At 46.5% G+C, this 18,785-nt stretch overlaps 1 protein-coding gene across 1 annotated transcript; it reads right to left on the reverse strand.

Moving 5' to 3' along the window:
- Positions 1-1,056: 1,056 nt before the first annotated feature.
- TNMD (tenomodulin) lies at positions 1,057-18,576 on the reverse strand. The gene is made up of 7 exons (XM_036740303.1): positions 18,523-18,576; positions 18,194-18,328; positions 6,725-6,865; positions 6,420-6,521; positions 2,960-3,113; positions 1,960-2,143; positions 1,057-1,438 (listed from the first exon to the last, which is right to left on the reverse strand). The coding sequence occupies exons 1-7, from the start codon at positions 18,574-18,576 to the stop codon at positions 1,177-1,179; spliced, it is 1,032 nt and encodes a 343-aa protein (XP_036596198.1). The 3' UTR covers positions 1,057-1,176.
- Positions 18,577-18,785: the final 209 nt, after the last annotated feature.

Raw genomic sequence — 18,785 nt, forward strand, 5'->3', positions numbered from 1 at the left:
GGGCATCTTTGCACCTATTTTATCCCCCAGTGTTCAAGAAACAGGGACTGGCTGGTTGATTTTAATTCAGCTTTTTGTAAATCCTTCTTTGCTTTATCTTTGCTTCTTCATTTTCATTTATGAAACAGAGAAAATGATCCCTGTTCACCAGCCATCTTGGTAGCTGTTTAGTATTTGTAAATGCTTTGTAGATGGCAAATGCCAGTTATTTTCATGGCACAATAACTTTGAGGTTATGGAGCAGAGGGGGCCCTCTCCAAATGGAAGTAGAGTGGTTGTTTAGGTAGTACACCTTAATTACTGAGATCAGAAGTGGACACAGAGACAGATTTTCCCTCTCTATGTTATTCTTGGCCAAAGTACCAAGTAACCATAAACTTGGCTTGGGCCTCTCTTTCAGAAGGTAAAGAAGAATGCTAGTCCCCTGCAATTTGGAGAAGACATTCTGTTTCCTTGCCCCCATTTTAGAACTTATAAAAGCCCCTGTGTTCAGGGTGAATGATGCTTATGAATACCAGTTCCCCAGACAATAGCCTTGGAACAGTCCCTAACTGGGTGCTCATCTAAACAAAGGTCAGCCCTAAAAGTTATGAAAAGGCAAATCTGGCCAAGAGGAGGAGTGTTCCTGCTTACAGGGGTAGGATGACTCTTGGACTCTCTACGCTGATCTCACTTATTCCTTTGCTGAGTCTGAGTAGTGGTAATCTGTTAGTGGAAAGTTGTTGAGACTCTCACTGCCAGACTGAGGCACTATTAGATGCTCAGGTAGGTCTACAGTCTGCCTTTCAGATAATTAAATACGAGGGAGAAGGAACGTTTTATGAGTCAGCTATTGGAATATTTTATTATTAGCCTTTCACTTCTGCATTCTCTATATAGCATCATAAAAGGCAATATTTGGGAATCCTGCCTGCCATCCCTCCTCTCCCCAGCTGGTTGCAGGCTCCAACATATCTGCAGATGTTCTGCTGAACTTGCCCATGTTAAGACAAATCTGCACCATTTTGGGGGGAGAAGGTGGTCAGGGAGGACTTTCTGCCCCAATGCATGGAGAGTGTTTGACAAGAATCAGGCCATTGATGACACATGCATTTCTATCATAGTAATAAGAAGGTAACTACATAATAGCCATAGAGGGCAAGTAGCCAAGTGCCTTGTAGGCATACATTCACTGGGTTACACATGGATGTCATGGATTGGCTTACTTGCATGGTGCCTAAGTTTGGCACTAGACCCTCCCCAACATGCGCGCCACCCACCAGTTACAAGGCATGATAACCCGACAGATGACCCTCCCTCCTTGGTAGCAGTACGGATAGGGGTAGAAGCCCAGTAAAGGCTCACACACCCGGCGGCAATAGCGGTTACCCCGACGACAGTAAATACAACAATAACCTCTTTCATCCAGCATGGGGTCAAATTCGACTCCATTTTCGGTCTGCAAGAAAAACAAAGAAGTTGACTTGAAGAGGTTAAGCCTACTACACAGAAACCCCACCCAAAATGAGACAGTTACACGTTACTTGGAAGGAAGACCAGATGGGTAATTAAGTTCCCTGGTCAACATCACCCTTCATAATTTCTTAAGTAAGCCAATAGTGATCTACACAATTATTCTAAAATTAGTTTGCCTCCCGCTATGGTACCATCCAAGTTTATAAACCAACCTGTTTTGCTGTCATTGCCATTCTAACGAATGTGACTTGAAATGGTGTTAATGATAGGGGCACTTTTGGAGGTTCCCTACCACTTTGTTATCCCCTTTTCTTTCCTTTTAACAGCAGATTAAGTGGGTGAGGTCTAGAAATAGGTTACCCCAAACCATCAAGCGGTTAAGAATCACATATCAGAACTGTGGTGGGAAAGCTTTGGGATGAACTAAAGCACATGGGCTACTGGAACTATTTCAGAAATTCCTGCTATAAGGTCTGAGCACATCATGAAAGAGCTGGTCGTTACCTAACCCCCAAATTTACATAGTCGTTCACTGGGAGATCCTCTTCAGCAAGCTGCCGGCTCTGACGTTTCTTCCCAGGCTTCACTTCTGGGTCCATCCACTGCTCATTGAGGTCAATCCCACTTTTTCGATTTGTGAGAAAGTGGACATTTTCATTTCCTCCCTCAAAGTCCTGAAATTCAGAAGCTGAGACGACAAATGTTAGTATTGTGCCAAAGTCACATTCTCAACATCTCTCTGCAGGCTCAGTGGGGGAAGGGTTTCTGCTTGGAGAGTTTCCCCCTAGTAGCTTTGGTAGGGGTAAACTACTCGCATCCTTTAGCTGATGTACTCAAAAGGGATATTTTCAAAGCTAATAGTCTATCAGCTACCCAAGCACAGCTGTTGTTAGCTTTATAGTCACTAGAAAATATTATTCCCCCAAATATTTTTGCCCTAGGAGAAAACATTCCTAGTTACAGCTTTATTCTGCGATGTCTAGAAATGGGGCCATCGAGGTCTCTGTTCACCTAGGCTGACTATAGTTGATAGGAGGTGCCCAGGGTCCTTAGCTTTGCCAAGCTAGCTCATTGGCCTTCTTCACTCTGCCACTGGAGAAGCAGACACACAGCAGGTGTCCCGTCTTCCAGGAAGAGTGTCATGGGCTCGAGCCTCACTGTGGAGGCCCATTTTTGGACTGATCTTTGCTCTAGCGTTGGACCTGCAGAGGTTTGAGCAATGAGCTGGTACGTGGGGTGGAATGAATACAGATGTGTAATAAAAGACAGATTGCCTCTTTGCTATCACTAGCCACATTAGGGTGGTGTTACCCTTGCTGCTCTATTTAAGAGCCTGTCAGCATAAATTTGTCTGATTTATAACTTGGCTGTGAAAATCCCCTTTGCTGGCAGTTAGTGTGTACTGTCTCATCTAGGAAGATAGACTTCGCTTTACAAGAAAGGCTGCCTCCTATTCCTGTGATCGGTAACCTGCATTGTCTTTGGAGGGAGGACCATTTCGTACCTGTTAGTAGTGTGGGATGGATCCAATGTATGCTCACATTCTGGCAGACTTCAAAGATTTTGGAGCCTTTCAGGAAGTCTTTGTTTTCGATAGGCTTTTCTCCCGGAATCCAAACCATAGATTGTTCAAAGTAGGTTGTTGTAATTTCATCATTCTGGAAGAGGAATGTAGTTGGGGTGAGTGGAAGGGGTGGGGAGAGAAACCCAAACCCAATAAATAACCTTGCAGGTAACCTTTGATGTGTAAGAAAGATCTGGGCTGAGCTAACCACCACAACAGCAGCACTAGCTAGCATCTAGATGTCATTTTAAAGTTGGCAAAGCACTTTATGTTATCTCATTTGAGTCTCATTATTCCCTTTTTTACATATGAGAGAATTCAGACTGAATGAGATTAAATGGCTTCCCTGGGGTCACATAGCTAAAGCAAGTTGCAACTCATATCTTCCTGCCTTCAAGACTAGCCCTCTATGAAGTGTGTCACCCAGGTGCTTAGGGAGCTCAGTTCAAGGAAGCAAGGTTAGGAACAAAGATTTAGAACTGGAAAGAACCTTTCTTGTTCAATTCCCTCGTTTTACAGAAAAGGGAACTGAGATAGGTTAAGAGAGAGGTTTTTATACCCATTTTTGGTTACCAACACACATGTCAAACCTAATAACAGGCTTTCGATGCCTTCATTTCTTACCCTGGGACCTAGAGGCAACTGTAACTCTTAGAACAATGTACTTCGCCACCTTTTAAAAGCCCCATAGCCAACCTGGCCCCTGTCCTTAGTCCATTGTTGGGACCATGCTCACTCTGCATCCAGTGCGGCTCCCAAGTAAGTGGAGGCTAGGGCTCTCCTTCTCCATTTTGGTGGTCACTGTCACTACCTGATGGGTAGGGTTCCTCTGCTCTCACTCAGTCCCAGATCACGGAGGCAGTGATTAAGGATTGTCTTTTTGCATCCAGGGCCACTGGGGCAGCTGGAAACATTGCTGCCTTTGGAGATGTCTGATTACCATTGCTATTTCTTGGACTCTGGGAGGATGTTATTCCTGCATTCAGGCCTCCTGATTGACTTTGTCTTCTTGCCTTAAGACATTCCCTAATCCTCACCAACCTGATGATGAGATCTCTCAATTTCATTCTTTCTCTGTTCCAAGCTTTATGATTTCAGCACTCTAATTTATTCTCTGTAGAATGCCTTTGCATATGTTTTCCAAGTAATTTATAATACTAAACCCTATGCTGTCTCGTGCTTAAAAGTCTGTAAGGACCTTGGGACACCATGAAAGGAGCTGCCTGCCCAAGATGAAGTTGTCACACTGAATAGAGTCATTAACAAGATCAGGCCTGTTTCCACATTGATACTTGGTACATTTCACTTGCAGGAAGCATCACAGTAAGAAGGTCTGTGTCCTTTTGACTCATCGAATTACCAGGAAAATAACTGGGAACCTGCCTGTGCCCATATATACGGGTATGGTATCACTTTCTTACAGATGGGGAAGCTGGAGAGACAGTGTGCTTAGTAGATAGGGACCTGGGTTCAAGTCCCCCCACCCCCACCCCGCCGCCTACTGGCTGTGTAAGCTTGAGGAGTCATTTTCTCTCTTGGTGCCCACAGACAGTTATTTTTCTAAGACTAGAAGTTGCAGACCACTCATAGATCTTCATGGTTGGAAGGATTGTCCATACCAGGAGTTCTCTGTAATGATGAAACCCCAGATTTTGGTTCCTTATAAAGATTTGGCAAGGTGAGCTGAAGAATAAATCAGGATGAGAGCCCCATGAAGGTCGATGCATTCAGTAGAATGCACAAATAAATCCTGGAAATGCTTCTGGATTAATAGAAAGCTTTAGAGGCTGGCCGTCTAGCTCTTCCAAAATGACTATGTCCATTTCCTGCTAAAATTGGTGCATAAGTCTGAGCATCTCTGCTGATTCAGCTCTCTCCTCGTCCCACTGTGGTCATAGTTATCCCTCCTCGAGTAATTACCACCCTGTTTCTTGATTGCACTGATTTGTGTCTTCTGACCATAGACCTTGAGGTCATAGCAGCACTTTTTGTCTCTCTGTAATTGTCCTTTTTAAAAACCCTCTAATAACAAGTGTGCTACCAGCTTGACCAGTTGGGCCAGTGGGGCCCTTGGTAGGCCTTAAGTCAGATAGTAGGTGAGGAAAAATGGTCAGGAAAAAGACTGGACTGCAGGGGAAGGAGAGGAATGAAAGGCAGAGTTGAGGTGGCAGTAGAGAGAGGGGGACCCTGTGCCCATTCCCTTTACGGTCTGCCAGTTTCCATATCACAGGCTGTCAATTTCTGCCTAGGTGTGCTTGCCTAGCTGCAAGCAAAGCAGTGGGAGGCAACAAACAGCCTTTTGAGAGCTGAACTGCTCAAGGTTCTCATTGCATCAGAGCTGACTTGGGGAAGACTTCCTTTGTCTTGACCTTTTCTTCTTCAATGAAGCCCAGGTAGGACTGACTATGACATTAGAAATTCCATGGAAAGGAGGGTACAAATAAATGGAGAGCATAAAATAAAGGTCAGAGTGGCAATATGTGGCAAGAGATTGGCACTGGCCAGTGAATCATTGCCCTTGACCATGTGAACTTTTCTACGACCTTGTTTTGGGTGGGGCTGACTTGGTTTTCCTTGAAGTCATCCCTTATTTTCTCTGCTAAAGACTTCTTCTGACACCTCATGGTGGTATAGAGGGGATTCTGGGCTCTGTACAACCTTGGGCAGGGCCTACCAAACTTGAAAGACTTCCATTATGGGTCTGGTTTGATTATGTGGGTTTGCTTTGCTAGCCCCACAAAGAGGGGGTCATCACTAGCTTGGTTGTAAGCAGGATGGAGTTTTTGGCCGCACCAGTTCTTCCAGACCAGCCAGGATCACAGGATCCTAGATCTAGTGTTGAAAGGGACAGTAAAGCAAGAGTGTGTTGGAGCCATCTTGAACTGGCTCCTGGGGAAGAGCCAATTATGAGATTTTCACTGTGAGCATTTACACTTTGGCAGATGGTACAAATAAGTGCCTGATTTATTATGTTGTTGATTGTCAAGACCTAAGAAAGTGATGGAGAAAGCATTATTAGCATCTAGTCCAAGCCCCTCATTTTACAGATGAGAAACCTGAGGCTCAGAGTAGTTAAGTGACTTGTCCAAGGTCACATGGGTAATAAATAAAAGCGTTGAGATTCAGATTGAATCCCTCTGACTCCCAAACCAGTGCTGTTTGCCATGCCATACTCTATGTAATGGCAGGCTTGCTCTCTAGGTCAGTGGAGAGAGGACCTCCATAGATGAAAGTGACTTATCTTTGAGGTCCTGAAGTATCAATGCCCTGTCCCTTTCCCTCTAGAGGCTGAGCTGAAATCGTAGGGGTATGTATGTGAATGGAAGCATGTGTCAGGATCTGGAACATAGGGCTCCAAGCTTAGGTGCTGCAGGCATGAGAGAAGCAATGGCACACCTACCTCAGCGTCTTCCATCTCAGTTTCATCGAAATCAGGGATTACTTTAATCTGAGTTTTCAGGAAGCATTTTTGGAGCTCAGCAAAGAAGATACCGGTGTAGCCCTAAAAAGACACAAAACCACACTCCCTGAAATGGCAGAACCTGGCAATCAAACAGACCTTTTTCCTTTAGGGCTCTGGTTAGAACAGTTCAAGCCCAAAGTTGTGGCTTAAAAATTAAATAGTAGCACAAAAGGGTCTGCTGCTTCAGCTCAAACACTCTGATTTCTGAAAGACAAGCTAGAGGGGGGAAATATCCAACTTACATTTTTAAAGTCATGGATTTCCAATGTCTCATCACTGCCATTTCCACTTCGGAAAATCTCTGTTTTGGTTATAGGGTCAATTTCCATCAAGATCTTTTTCTTCTCCCCATTGCTGAAGAATGTATGTTCTACATCATAGATCTGGGGGAACAAGGAAAAAAAAACAGCTCTGAGATACTCAGAATATTCTTCTTTTTTTGGTACCATGTAAGGCACATTTACCTTTTCTCCATGGCTTCCTCCAAGGCCCAGGTGATGATGAGCTGTCTGGGTAGCTCACTCCTGCTAATGCTATGACTCTGAACATCAAGGGAGGGGCTTTGAGATCTTAAAGCTGAATAGCAGGCTCTCTAGAAGCAAGGCCTCTGGGGCTTGCCACTGAGAAATTGTGGGCTGAGTTCCAGCAGCTCTGTTTGGAGACCTTGACTAAATATTAAACCACCCTGAAATAGAACAATGAGGCTGTAAAATGTTGCCCCCTCGTGTTAAGTGCAGGGAATATTTCTCGTTCTCTTGATCGGTGGACCCATAAAGTTCATTTAGTTAGTCACCCTCTCCAGGTAGGCATCACCTAAAGCTTTCTGAAGGGGGAGCTGCAACCTATTAAGACTCTCCAGCAAGAGATTTCACAGTGTCCCTTGGTAACTGATTTCATGGCTTGAAGCCTTTGGTGCCTGAAAGAATTTCCTTAGAGCTAAGTGAACTTCCCATTTGTCACAGACTAAGTTTGTTTCCTCTCATTTGGCTCCAGCAGGGAGAAAAGAGAGTAAATGGCATCCCATTCCTACTGTTGTGCCGTTTGAATCCCTGAAAATTATTGATTGTTCCTGTTCAGCCTTCTTTTCTTGTGGCTGAATAATTCTAAATCTTTTCTGGGCTCGATTTTCCTTATTTTGCTTCTCTTCCTGGGAGACTTCCTCAAGTCTCTCACATTCACAGTCACAGAGCATGGAGCTTGAGAGGCCATCTGATGCAATTCCATCTTTTTATGGTTTAGAAAAGTGAGCTCTTTCCCACTGGAAAGGGTCTTCTCTGATGTCTCACAGGGAATAAGTGGCAGAATTGGGCTTTGAACCCAGGTCCCCTGACTCCAAATCCCATGCTTCTTCCACTACACTGAGTCCATACAGCACCATCTAGCCCACTACATGTCTATAAAGTTCTGCCTTATAGTTTACTCCTGCGCATCTTGAGTATTTTGATAGGGGGACACCTAAACTCCTCCAGTTCCAAGGACTGGAATGATCAATCCCAGAGAATGAGCTAGTTAAGGAATATTAATTCAGCCTGACTCCACACCTTGAAACCTATTTTAACCATAGTGTTAAGAGTCCTCTGGCCATAGGTTTCAGCAAAATTGTTTTCCTTTCTGAAAGAGACTTTGGAAAGCTGTGAGCCTGCGAAAGCATGCCCTCAGGAGGGACAACATCTCTTTCAAATGGCATCTTCCTCAATGACAGCCAGATCTGGCTTGCCTTTTCGGTGTCTGCAGATGTCTGCATTATACTATTGGTTTAACCCGGTCAGTTTGTCCTCAACTCAAGCAGAGAAACAAGTTGGAAGAGTTTGCTGTAACAAGGATTATTTGGAGCCTGAAAGAGGCTGACGAAGTTGAAAAACAAGAGACTGGGTCTGAAATAGCTCTCTTTCTCCTTCCCCCTCCTCTTCCCTCCCCATGATGGCTAGCAGGGGGCCTTCCTGTGCACACAGTAGGTGCTCCACAAACATTCATGGAATGACTCCCCATTTTTTTGGAGGGGTTGAGACTGGTCTCGCCAGAAGGAGATTATTTTTTTCAAGCAAATGGGCAAGGTCAACTGGGAGGCAGAAAGGGAAGAGAAAAGGCACCCCAAGATCTATGGCAGGCATGGAGTTAACTAAGGAAGCCTGAGCTGGTTGGTGACAGGTAGCAGATTCCATTAGGCTTGGTATTTGCTCCTAGCTATAAATATGTCCTTGGTTTCAGCTCCGCAGCCAGCTTGAGAAAAGAGAAACCTCTACCCAGAGTAACAAATCGAGCTCTCTGTCAGCTGGACCTATGGGGGGGTTGGGGGGGAGGAGGTGGGAGAAGCATCCAGCTCAGATTCAGCCTTGTCAGGTCTCCCAACAGGGCGGAATTTGTGTTAGAAATACTCTCAGTCCCTGAGATAAACTTCACCGCCACTGCCCGTAGTGGTGTTTCATCAGTACCGCCGTTGATGGATTGGTGCATGGAAAAATGAGGTTAGAGACCAGGGGATGGATGTTGGAGTGCTGCCTACCTGGGCCCCAGGAAAGTACAGGCTGCATTTTCAATCATCGGAGGAAGACTCTGAAATTGGACTGGAGACGTTTCGAATTTCGTTCTCCTGGAGAATGAGTTTTCCGGCATGTTTGGCAATGCACCCTGCTTGGACACCTTGCAGATAAATATTATTGGAAAGTGGCAACGGCGCTAAGCTCAGCAGCTCACAATGATTTTCAAAGTTTCTTGGGGAATATTCTTTGTTGAAGCTACCTTTGTGACTGTCTCCCTCCATCACTCTGTTGCCGTGCTGGTAGTTGCTGACTCTGCGAGTGGGTTGGTAACAATGGGAGGCAGAGTAATGCTGTAGAAGGAACCTGGGGTTTTGTAGGATCATAGATTTAGAGCTGAAAGAGATCTTAGAGGCCATCGAGTTTGTTCCTCTGACTTTCCAGATGGGGAAACTGAGGCTGAGAAGTGTGAGGTGACTTTTTCAAGGACACACAGCTAGTAAGCGTCTGAGGCAGGAGTTGAATGCAGGACTTCCTTACTCCAAGTCCAGTGAGGCATCCACTGAACCACCTGATTGATTTAGAGGCTGAGGACTTGGGCTCAAATCCCATCTCTGCTTCTTACTACCCACCCATGTGACCTTGGGAAAGTCACTATGCCTTTCTTGGCTTTACTTTTCTCCTCTGTAAAATGAGGGAGTAGGACCAGGTGACTTCTAAGGTGCCTTTGAACTTAGATTCCTGTGGTCCTAACTACAGAGGGATCCATTTGCCCCAGAGCTAGCTTATTTTCAATGCTATTACAATCCTTGAAAGTGAAGGGTCTCTATCCAGCTACGTAGCTGGCATTCCATAAGCACAAGTAGTGCTTTTGAGGGTGAGGGTCTGGGACGGTGCCCCTCATCTGCCATCCTCTAGTGCTTTGAAATGTGTGAGGATGGGCTTGAGGGGCTCCATCTCTTGTCTGGTTTCCCATGGAGCACACCCATGTTTGGAAAATGCCTGGCCAGCTTTGGGGGGTCACAGTCCATGCCTGCAGAGCAGTCTTGGGCTCTGCATGAGTCTGCCTGCTCATATGCATCTGGGGATCTGTGATCTCACCCCAGGCAGGGAACTCTCTCAAGCCACCTACACCTTCTCATCCTGTGAGACCCTCATCCATGTACTCCCTTAAGTTCTCCACAGGGGCTCTCTCCAGGGTATGGGGACCTTCTGATAGTTATGTGTGTACTGGTGCAGCACTTAGGCTGTCCATCCATTATCCTTGGCAGTTAGTACATGATCAGACATATCTTTTTCCCAGTATGCACCTCTTTGATATGTCTTATACTACTTTTTGTCTTGCTCATAATTGGTAATATCACTCAATCTGTGCATGCTAAATATATGTCTCCCCATTGCCCTTTGGGCAATCAGGAATTTTAATTCATGGTGCATCACTGGAGGAATATAGGTGTTAAAAAGATGACGCTTTCTTTCAGGTAGAAGCTTTGGGTCATGGTAAGCTCTGGGTAGTTTCTCCAAGGCCAGCCAGCCTACTCTCTTCTCTTGCTCCTTTCTGGGCCCAGCTTATCACTCACTTGCAGTGTCTATCCAAGATCGATGTACTGACAGCCTGGTTTCTGCACTCTCCCGCCTACTGCCTTTCATAGTCTTTGCCCACTTGGCTTTTCCTGTGTGGATATTTGGACTAACCTTTTTCTGAATGCTTATGGATCTCATTTAGTAGCCTCTGCAAAGGCCATCTGCAGATGGGCACACCTGGAAGATCTCTAGGCTCGTTTATCTAAGGACTAAGCTCACAACCTTGACCTCATTGGCATCAAGCTCTAGTCTGCTACGCTAATTGGTCCAGATAGGGGTTTTCTGAAGAGTAGGGCACCAGATTAGCTTTGTCCTGCCCAATATCAAACTAAGGAAGAATCAAGCTACCTACACTGGCATAGATAAAAGTAGGCATTGAACTTTGGCCCCTAACCCAGGACCAGCTGGTGGCAAAATTGCGAGAGGGGGGATTTCTTCCTGATGTCCCCCGCCCCTGCCCCATTTGCTTTCTGGCTCCCTTCCTACTCTGCTCGAGCTACTCAGGGGACAGCAAACCCAATTAAGAGCAGCAGGACCAGCATTCCAAGTGCAATGAGATAGTCCGGCAGTTAGGTCACAGGAATTGCAAAGTGTAAGAAGACCACATTGAAAAAAAAAACCCCACCGCGGCGACGATGCAGACACATTCCTTTTTCTCCTGCCCAGAAATTCCTTCCCCAATCTATTTTAATCCTTCTACTCAGGCGGTAAATGAGCCTCATCATCCATTTTTCATGGGTTTTCATTTTTTTTTTCTGTCTCCTTTGTTTGCGATAGTCTGCGAGATTAAAGCTTCTCTGAAGGGTACCATTGCTGCGGACCTTGGTGTGATAAATCTGTTTAGGGGTGAGTAGGTTCAGTCTGTTCAGAAAGAGTCGAGGACATTTGGTCTGGGGTGTTTGGGCTTTTTTCTTTATTGAAATCTGCGATTAATCTAGCTGCACTTTTCCCCAGCCCTCATCCTTCAATATCTCCTTATGGGGTACATTTCCTGAAGCTGAAATCTATGCTCAGAATAGTGTCTGGCAGGTGTTAATTTGGGGGAGGGGGAGGAATGCTTGAGCGGGTACAATCCACCTTGGGCTGCTTCAAACCTGAGGGACCCAATGGCTACAAAATGGCTTCCGATTACTGAGTTACCTGTGGAAGGAGACTTTTTTCCTAGAGGAGCCTGGCCTCCTGGATCTTCAATTACCCCTTTCAAAGTATGGAAAAAATCTGGCCTAAGTAGTACAGACATTCCTCCTTTTCAACAAGGTTGGTCTCAGGAGCTGCTCTTTGCATCTGCAGATCCAGAGCTTGAGAAGCTTTCCCCCTTCTTCCTTCCCTTCTTCTTTGTCCTTTGGGTAGGGCTGTGTTTCCCTGGCTAGTTCTTTGCTGCTTTTACTATCAGACCATTGGTTGGCCGAGCAGTTGATAGTGCCCACTCTTAGGAGTGGAGCAAGCTTGGTATAGGGATGGCAGTATTTGATTGGGGGAGACCAGCTTGGTCCCTGGGGCAGGACTGGGGAGATGACCTGAGGATGATTTCCAGTCAGGGAGTTATGGCACCCTAGCACTAGCATTCTGCTAGTCCATCAGCATCTCAAAATGCCATCACATGGGCTAGCGCAACAGGATCGGAAACAACCATTTTGGTGAGCCTAATAAGGTGTCCAAAGTGGCGGCTCTGGCGCCTGAGCTGCTCTCCCCCATGGGCCCAATTCTGCTGCCAGTCGCTCGTGGGCAGTTCACTTTGAAGGCCCATTCCTTTGTGATTGGTGTCATAGAAGCTGACAACCAAATGCTCCCTTAGGAGGAGCCAGCCAACGAACCCATCTATGTTTGCAGCTTTCTACTTAATCCGTGTGAACTGCCCATGAGAAGCTCAAGCAGGAGATGGGCCAGTGGGAGTTGCTCTCCAAGTGTGAGTTTGATTCTTGGAATGCAGGAGGAGGAAGAGGGAACTCTCACTGAGCTGATGGGGTCAACGTGGCAGCAAAAGAAAACGAAGCCCATTCCTCCAGCTAAGGACGTGAATGCAAATGCTTGTCCAGATCTCAGTTTCACCCACCCAGTTGCTGGGGCAGTAGGGAGGGGAGGGAGGGACCAATGGAAGCTTAGGGAGGAAATCTATATTTCTTATGTGCCCTGAAGAAGAGTGAAGAAAAGAGGTCAAGCCAGATGAAGCAGAGAAAAACCACACCCAGACTAGGCAAGTGAGAGTCTTTTGGAAGCCCTGGGTCATGTTTGAAAGGACAGCTACAACTCACTGGTGGGGAGCACGATTACCCCTTGCTCCAAGGTCCTGACTTTCTACTTTAGAATCTTTGCTTTGTAGAATGTAAAGGCGACCTTCAAGATCAGCTAATCCAACCCAGACAAAGGAAGAAGCTGATGGCTTGGAGAGGGGAAAAAAGACTTTTCCATGGTCACACAGAGAGTTATCCAGGCCTCCTGACTTAGTTCAGCTCAGTGCCTGGAGCAAGTATCACATGGCATGCTTTTGGGGGAAGGCAGATACACTAGGGAGGAGCTCACCTGGGAGTCTGATTGTGGTTTGATAGCTTCCTATTTTAATTAAATATTCTTGCTAACTAGGTGCTAAGCTCTCTTGTATCTAGCTGCTGAAGGATTTGTGACTGTACCCTATCAGTGTTGGCTAACCCTGGTCTCCTTACCAGTGGTCTGTTCCTTGTGTTCTCATAACTTTCAGGGACCTTGGTTTCTATCGTGATTCCTCAGGCAGGATTGGGGGAGGTCTAAGTGGATGGCAGCTGCTCCCTCAGTGGAACTGAGAGGTTGCCTCTAGGAATTTGTGACTTGCTATTAGGGCAGCTAAGGGCCAGTGGCTACCAGCTTTTGTATGCAACTAGGTGTCCTGGAGGAATGCCTACCGATTACCCTCAACTTCTAGTTACTGGAATCAAGGGAAGCCTGATTGGGCCCTCTGGTCCAAGCCTCCCAGCCCTCCTGATTCACCTGCACAGAATCCATGACACACACACACACACATACCCATCCTTGCCACAGAGAATTCTATTCTCGTCCACTCCAAAGGCTTCTCTACCTGGCCCCTGAGAGTTCCTCTGCTCACTTCTCATTTCCTTCCTTCCAGGTGGGCAAAATGCTCAGAATCTATTGCCCAAGGAGCACCAGAACTTACTTATAAAGTTGGAGAGAGGGTCTTCCAAGACCCTGGACAACTGCTAGGAACCCCAGGTCTATGCTCCATTAGGTGCAGCCAGCCCCCAAAGGTACAAGACCAAATACCACTGGCCTTCTTGAGGCAGTTTGCTGTGTTTGATAGGTGGTAGGGATAGCAAGGTCTGATCAAGCAGCTGGATCCCCCTGGGTTCAGTCTTCCCCATTTCCTTGAACTTTGTTTGGGCTGTGTGTGTGTGTGTGTGTGTGTGTGTATGTTTTAAAATGTCAAAGGGAAGAGATTCAAGTGGGCCTCGAACTCCCTTTAGGAGATGAAATCTGAATCTTTTGTCCATACAAGGTGGGAGGTGGGGGGGCGGAGCAGCTAGGAGGAAGAGGACTTATTGGAATGAAAATGTCAACACCAGATGTGGGATTTTAAATAAATACAGCTTATTTTAAACAGATGTAGGAAAACAAAATAAGGTGGGGGGTGGGGGTGGGAGTAGGGTGTGTGTGTGTGTGTGTGTGTGTGTGTGTGTCTGTGTCTGTGTCTGTGTCTGTGTGTCTGTGTGTGTTTGGGGGGTGGGGAGCAAACACCAGTACTAGGGGGCAGCCCTAGGACAGCAGAAATGTCCCCTCTGTCAATAAGTGACCCAGCAGCATCAGCTTTCTCTAGCCAATAGCCCCACAGGCTCTAAAGGCAGCCAGGAGAACTTGGCTTTGGCCTCAGAACTGGAATTTTCCACAAGCCATGCATTTGAAGGGCACCTTCTCCTTCATTCAGCCTTGCTACCTGTACCTTTATCTTCAGCCCCACCCACTTGTCCTTCTGAAATCCTCCTCAGAATCTGATCTGAAAGATGTTCCATCCCAAGATTGAATAAACTCTGGAAAAACCTCTATGAGGGCAGTGTGAAAGGCAGGCTCATGGGGGCCTTTAGACACTGGAGACCAAACTGGCACTTCAAGGCTCCAAGATGCCTGTAGCTGCTGTAATAACGGGAAAGTTCTCATGCCCCCCCTCCAGTATTGTGCCCCTTCCCCTGATCCCCATGCTTACAGTCCTATCTATAATGGTCTCCTATCTCCTCACCCAGCCTCCAGAGTGGAGGCTTCATGAAGAGCACTGCTTAGCAAGGTGATGGAATGGGGTGAACTCCACCAATTGGATTTCAATGGCTGCTTCCGCAGGGTTGGACTACATGGATGAGGCCCTGGTTCTCTTAATGCTCCACCCAAATTCCCTACGGACACAAGTGGGTACCTTGTGGTATGGGAGGCACAGGCCTTCATCATCTAATTGCTAAATCTAGCTCACCATAGAAAAGGGAGAAAGAGAGATGGAGGGCCAACTGCTATTAGTCATGGTGGCATTGCTTAGGACAGGTGGGAGGAGGATTCGGTGTCACTCTCACCTGTTGGGTGAACTTGGAGCATCCATTTACACAGAGCCACACCCCTGGGAGAGATTATCCTTGGAACTGGATTCTTGATCAACTCTCAACTTTTCTTGCACTCACATAGGACTGCCACATTCGTGTATGCACTGAGCTATCCCCTGGTTTTGGTTTACCAAGGCCTGTGGTTGCCCCTTACTCACTGAGACAAGAACAGGTGATATAAAGAAAAGAATTCGAGAAGCCACCAAGGGACAGGAAGAAGTTTGGGCTGACTGATGGGTCTCATTAAAGCTGCAGTCAGGTCTCAGTGATGCCCTTTGGGCCTTCTGCATCATGGCACACTCTACCAGGGTTTGTTTGCTCCTGTGAGCAGATGGACAAATTGTTGGTAGCCCAGATTTTCTTTCTTGTTCCCTTCCCTCTCCCTGAACCTTTTGGCCACAATTGTCATCAACAAAAAGTGGCTTTCTTGAGGGACTATAGCAGCAGAAAGGGACAGTAAGAACTTCTGGGAAAACAGCTGGAATTTGTCGGCTTTTGGGCATTGGGTCTTTAGGGGGTTGCAACTGGAGTTGGGACTTTGAGGGGGGGAAGGAGCGACTCCCCATGCAGTGGTGAAGACAAAAGCAAGGTCCCCACCTAGTCTTATAGAACCTCATGGTGGCAGATGACTCAGTAAGTTTTTAAAAAGATCAGAAATCCCTTTAGAATAGCACCGGCTAGCTGTGATGCTGTGATTAAAATGGCCAAGCCCCCTGCATTGAAGCATATCACATGATCCTATATTTAGAGATGCCACGTTTCCCCTGCCCCACCCTTCCCTCCCCACCCCTAACCTTGGTTCAGCACATCTTGGCCCTTGTGGGGAGTGGAAACAAAAAGGTCAGCTTTCCTCTAACTTAGGTGGAATTGCCCTCTGTTGGGGATATTCTCCAGTGTTGGGCTCCCCCAGCTGTTGGTTCCACTGGATGGCACCTGGCGAATTAAGGAAGGGAGCTGTGTGTACCTGAGGACTCTCCTGCCTCACCTGCCAGCCTGGCTGCATGCTCCGTGCATTATGCACAGAGCCATTGGGATGGAGGAAGAGCTGGAGAGGAGGCTCCCTGTCATTGTTTTTCCTTCAGTCTTTACCCTCCTACTTAAACATGGGCAGGATTTGTTGGAAACCAAAGAAAATTGCAGGGGCAGGGGAGGTGTGGCAGAGGAGAGGGCCACAGGGACAGCCTTTGGTCTGCATTTTAAAAATCAAGACCAGATTCAGGCAAATGATTCCCAATTAAGCACAAATAGAACTTTTTCTTTTCAATTCAATTCATTTTCAAATAAAACATTTTTTGAACTGAGTCCAATCCAATCCAGCAAGCTTTTATGAAGCCCTACTGTGTGCCAGGCACTATGTTTGGCACTGGAGACCCAAAGACGAGAGTGAGACGGCCCCTGCCTCAGTTCCCTTGTCAGTTCCTACCCCCCTCTTCCCTTTCATTCTCTCTCCAACCTGGCTTTTTGTCCCAAGTTCCCGTCCCTTCCTCCTCTGCTCTGTCTCCTGGGTTCCCCGCCTTTTCCGTGCCAACCTTCATCTTTTCTTCTCATCATTTTTCCTGGTTCCCTGCTTTTCTCTCTCCATGCTCCCCCCCAAAAAACCCAAAACAGACTAAGACTAAAAATGGGAAAAAGAAGAATAGCAAAAAGGCTAGAAACCCCCCTCCACGCTCTGCTTCCCAAAGGGTTGCCTAAGCAGGGTGGGCTTCAGCCACTCTTCAGAATGGTTTATTCTTGGAACTTGACCAAATGGTCGTCAACTTCCTGTGGCTGAAAGTACATTTAAACAGAGCAATGAATGTGAATATGCTTTTTTGGGGGGTGCAGGACAAGCGTGTAATCTCATTGATATAGGGAATTCCTGGTGCAAGATCTTCTTCTGCCTGTGCTCACCAGTAACTGAGAGGCTCAGAGATATGTCTGTGAGTACTGAGGAGTGAAATGATGTGTGCACTGTCACCTGGCTAGCCAGGACAGGACTTCAAACCGTGTCTTTATGACTCCAGCTCCATCAATTTAGCCACTGTCCTTAGCTCTGTGTGGGTGCATATGTGGATACAGCTTTTTTTGGAGGGGAGACTGAAGTTGCCAAACTTGTTATTTCTTTAGAGTAGGGAACTTCCAGTGTGGAAAATCCACTCACCCACACAGATGGGCAATTTGTGATCTAAGACTTGTAATCAATCTATGGTTTTAGAGAGTCGACTAGGGCACTGAGAAGTTGTGACTTACCCATGGTCACCTAGCTAGCATGTGTTAAACGTAGGACTTTAGCCTAGGCCTCCCTCACTCCAAAGCCACCCCCCTACTTTCCATACTGCATCGACTCTTACGATACCCAGTGTACATTCTGGCCCAAAATGGCAATGCACTTCCTGAGTCTCTGTGGGTGGGATAAGGTGACTTAACATTTTGTGGGGCTTAAGGAGTGATAATCACAGTCACCTTGCACTAATCAAACCCAGACTGAATTCCTCTGAACACCACGCTGGTCAGAGCTAAGGTGCCTGGGGCCTGTGATTGAACTCCTTTTGTGCCTTGTGTCACTGCTATCTCAGCGGGACTGAGGCAGCTGCGGTTAGTGGGACCTGAGAGCTGCTAATTAAAAAGAAACCACAAGTGTGATCCTAGGGATCGGTGGAGTCCCCCTTGTTGCCTGTTCACATGGGAGATGCATTAGGGCAGAAGCATAATCTCTGAAAATCCCTCGCTGCTCCCTTTCCGCCTGTTTCTCCTTCGGTGGGAGGGTAATTGCTTTTCCACCAGTTTCTAGCCAGATAATTGAAAGATGGAAAGTATTTTCTCACAATAAACCTTGCTTCAATGAAGATTCTTAACTCCTTAAGCCCAAATATTACGAGCCCAGGTATAAACCAAATACAAAGAATACCTTCCTCCCCTGCCGGTCCCCACCTTGGTGAAGTCATGATATATAGTTAGAAGTGATAGAAAGCAAAATCACCAGAATATAGACACACAAATGACCTAATGAGCTGATTTTTCAAAAAATGCATAAACCACATAGGCCATTTCATTTGAGTCTGCAGAAATGAAAACACTTAGATAACATGGTACATTTACTTACCTTTTGGGGTTCGAGGTTCCAGAAGTGCTTGCCCCCCAAAAATATGAGAGTGAGGGAAAGAGCCAGGATCCCGAAGACCAGTCCCCCAATCTTTAACGTCCTGCAGATCTTCTTCTTGGACTTCGGTGTCTCCCCCTAAACAAAGAGTAAAGAGAAACCACAGACACACAGACACACACACACACACACACACACACACATATACACACACAGAGGAAAAAAAAATACACCATTGTCAAAACACTAGAAAGTCTTTCCAAGTTGTTTGTATTAGTTCTGCTGCCCTGGACAAAATCTAATGGATTAGGGAAAAAAGCAAAGTGACTCACATCTAGAAAATGACAGTCCTCACAGTTGTCTGGAGAGTTCTTTGCCGCCACCATCTCTCAGAGTGAAGCTCTCTTGTCTGAGCTCTGAGAGGACTGCAAGACCACTGCCGAGGTGGAGTGAGCTGCAGCTGAGCTGGATCCCAGATGCCAGAGGAGAAGCTGGATTTGTATGACTCAAACCTGTCCTCCCAGAGGCTGAAGTATCATAGGGGGGCCTCTGCTGCAGCAGGGTGTTACGTAGGTCCCGCCGTGCATGCATAGAA

This window comes from Trichosurus vulpecula, chromosome X, assembly GCF_011100635.1.
Source record: "Trichosurus vulpecula isolate mTriVul1 chromosome X, mTriVul1.pri, whole genome shotgun sequence".
Lineage (NCBI taxonomy): Eukaryota > Metazoa > Chordata > Mammalia > Diprotodontia > Phalangeridae > Trichosurus > Trichosurus vulpecula.

Excerpts from the sequence above, each read along its gene's own strand:
- TNMD (XM_036740303.1), bottom strand. The coding sequence starts at position 18,576 with ATGGTGGCGGCAAAGAACTCTCCAGACAACTGTGAGGACTGTCATTTT. Across the intron at positions 18,329-18,522 it reads AGGACTGTCATTTTCTAGAT|GGGGAGACACCGAAGTCCAA; the intron begins GTGAGTCACTTT and ends CTCTTTGTTTAG. Across the intron at positions 6,522-6,724 it reads AAATCCATGACTTTAAAAAT|GGCTACACCGGTATCTTCTT; the intron begins GTAAGTTGGATA and ends GTGTCTTTTTAG.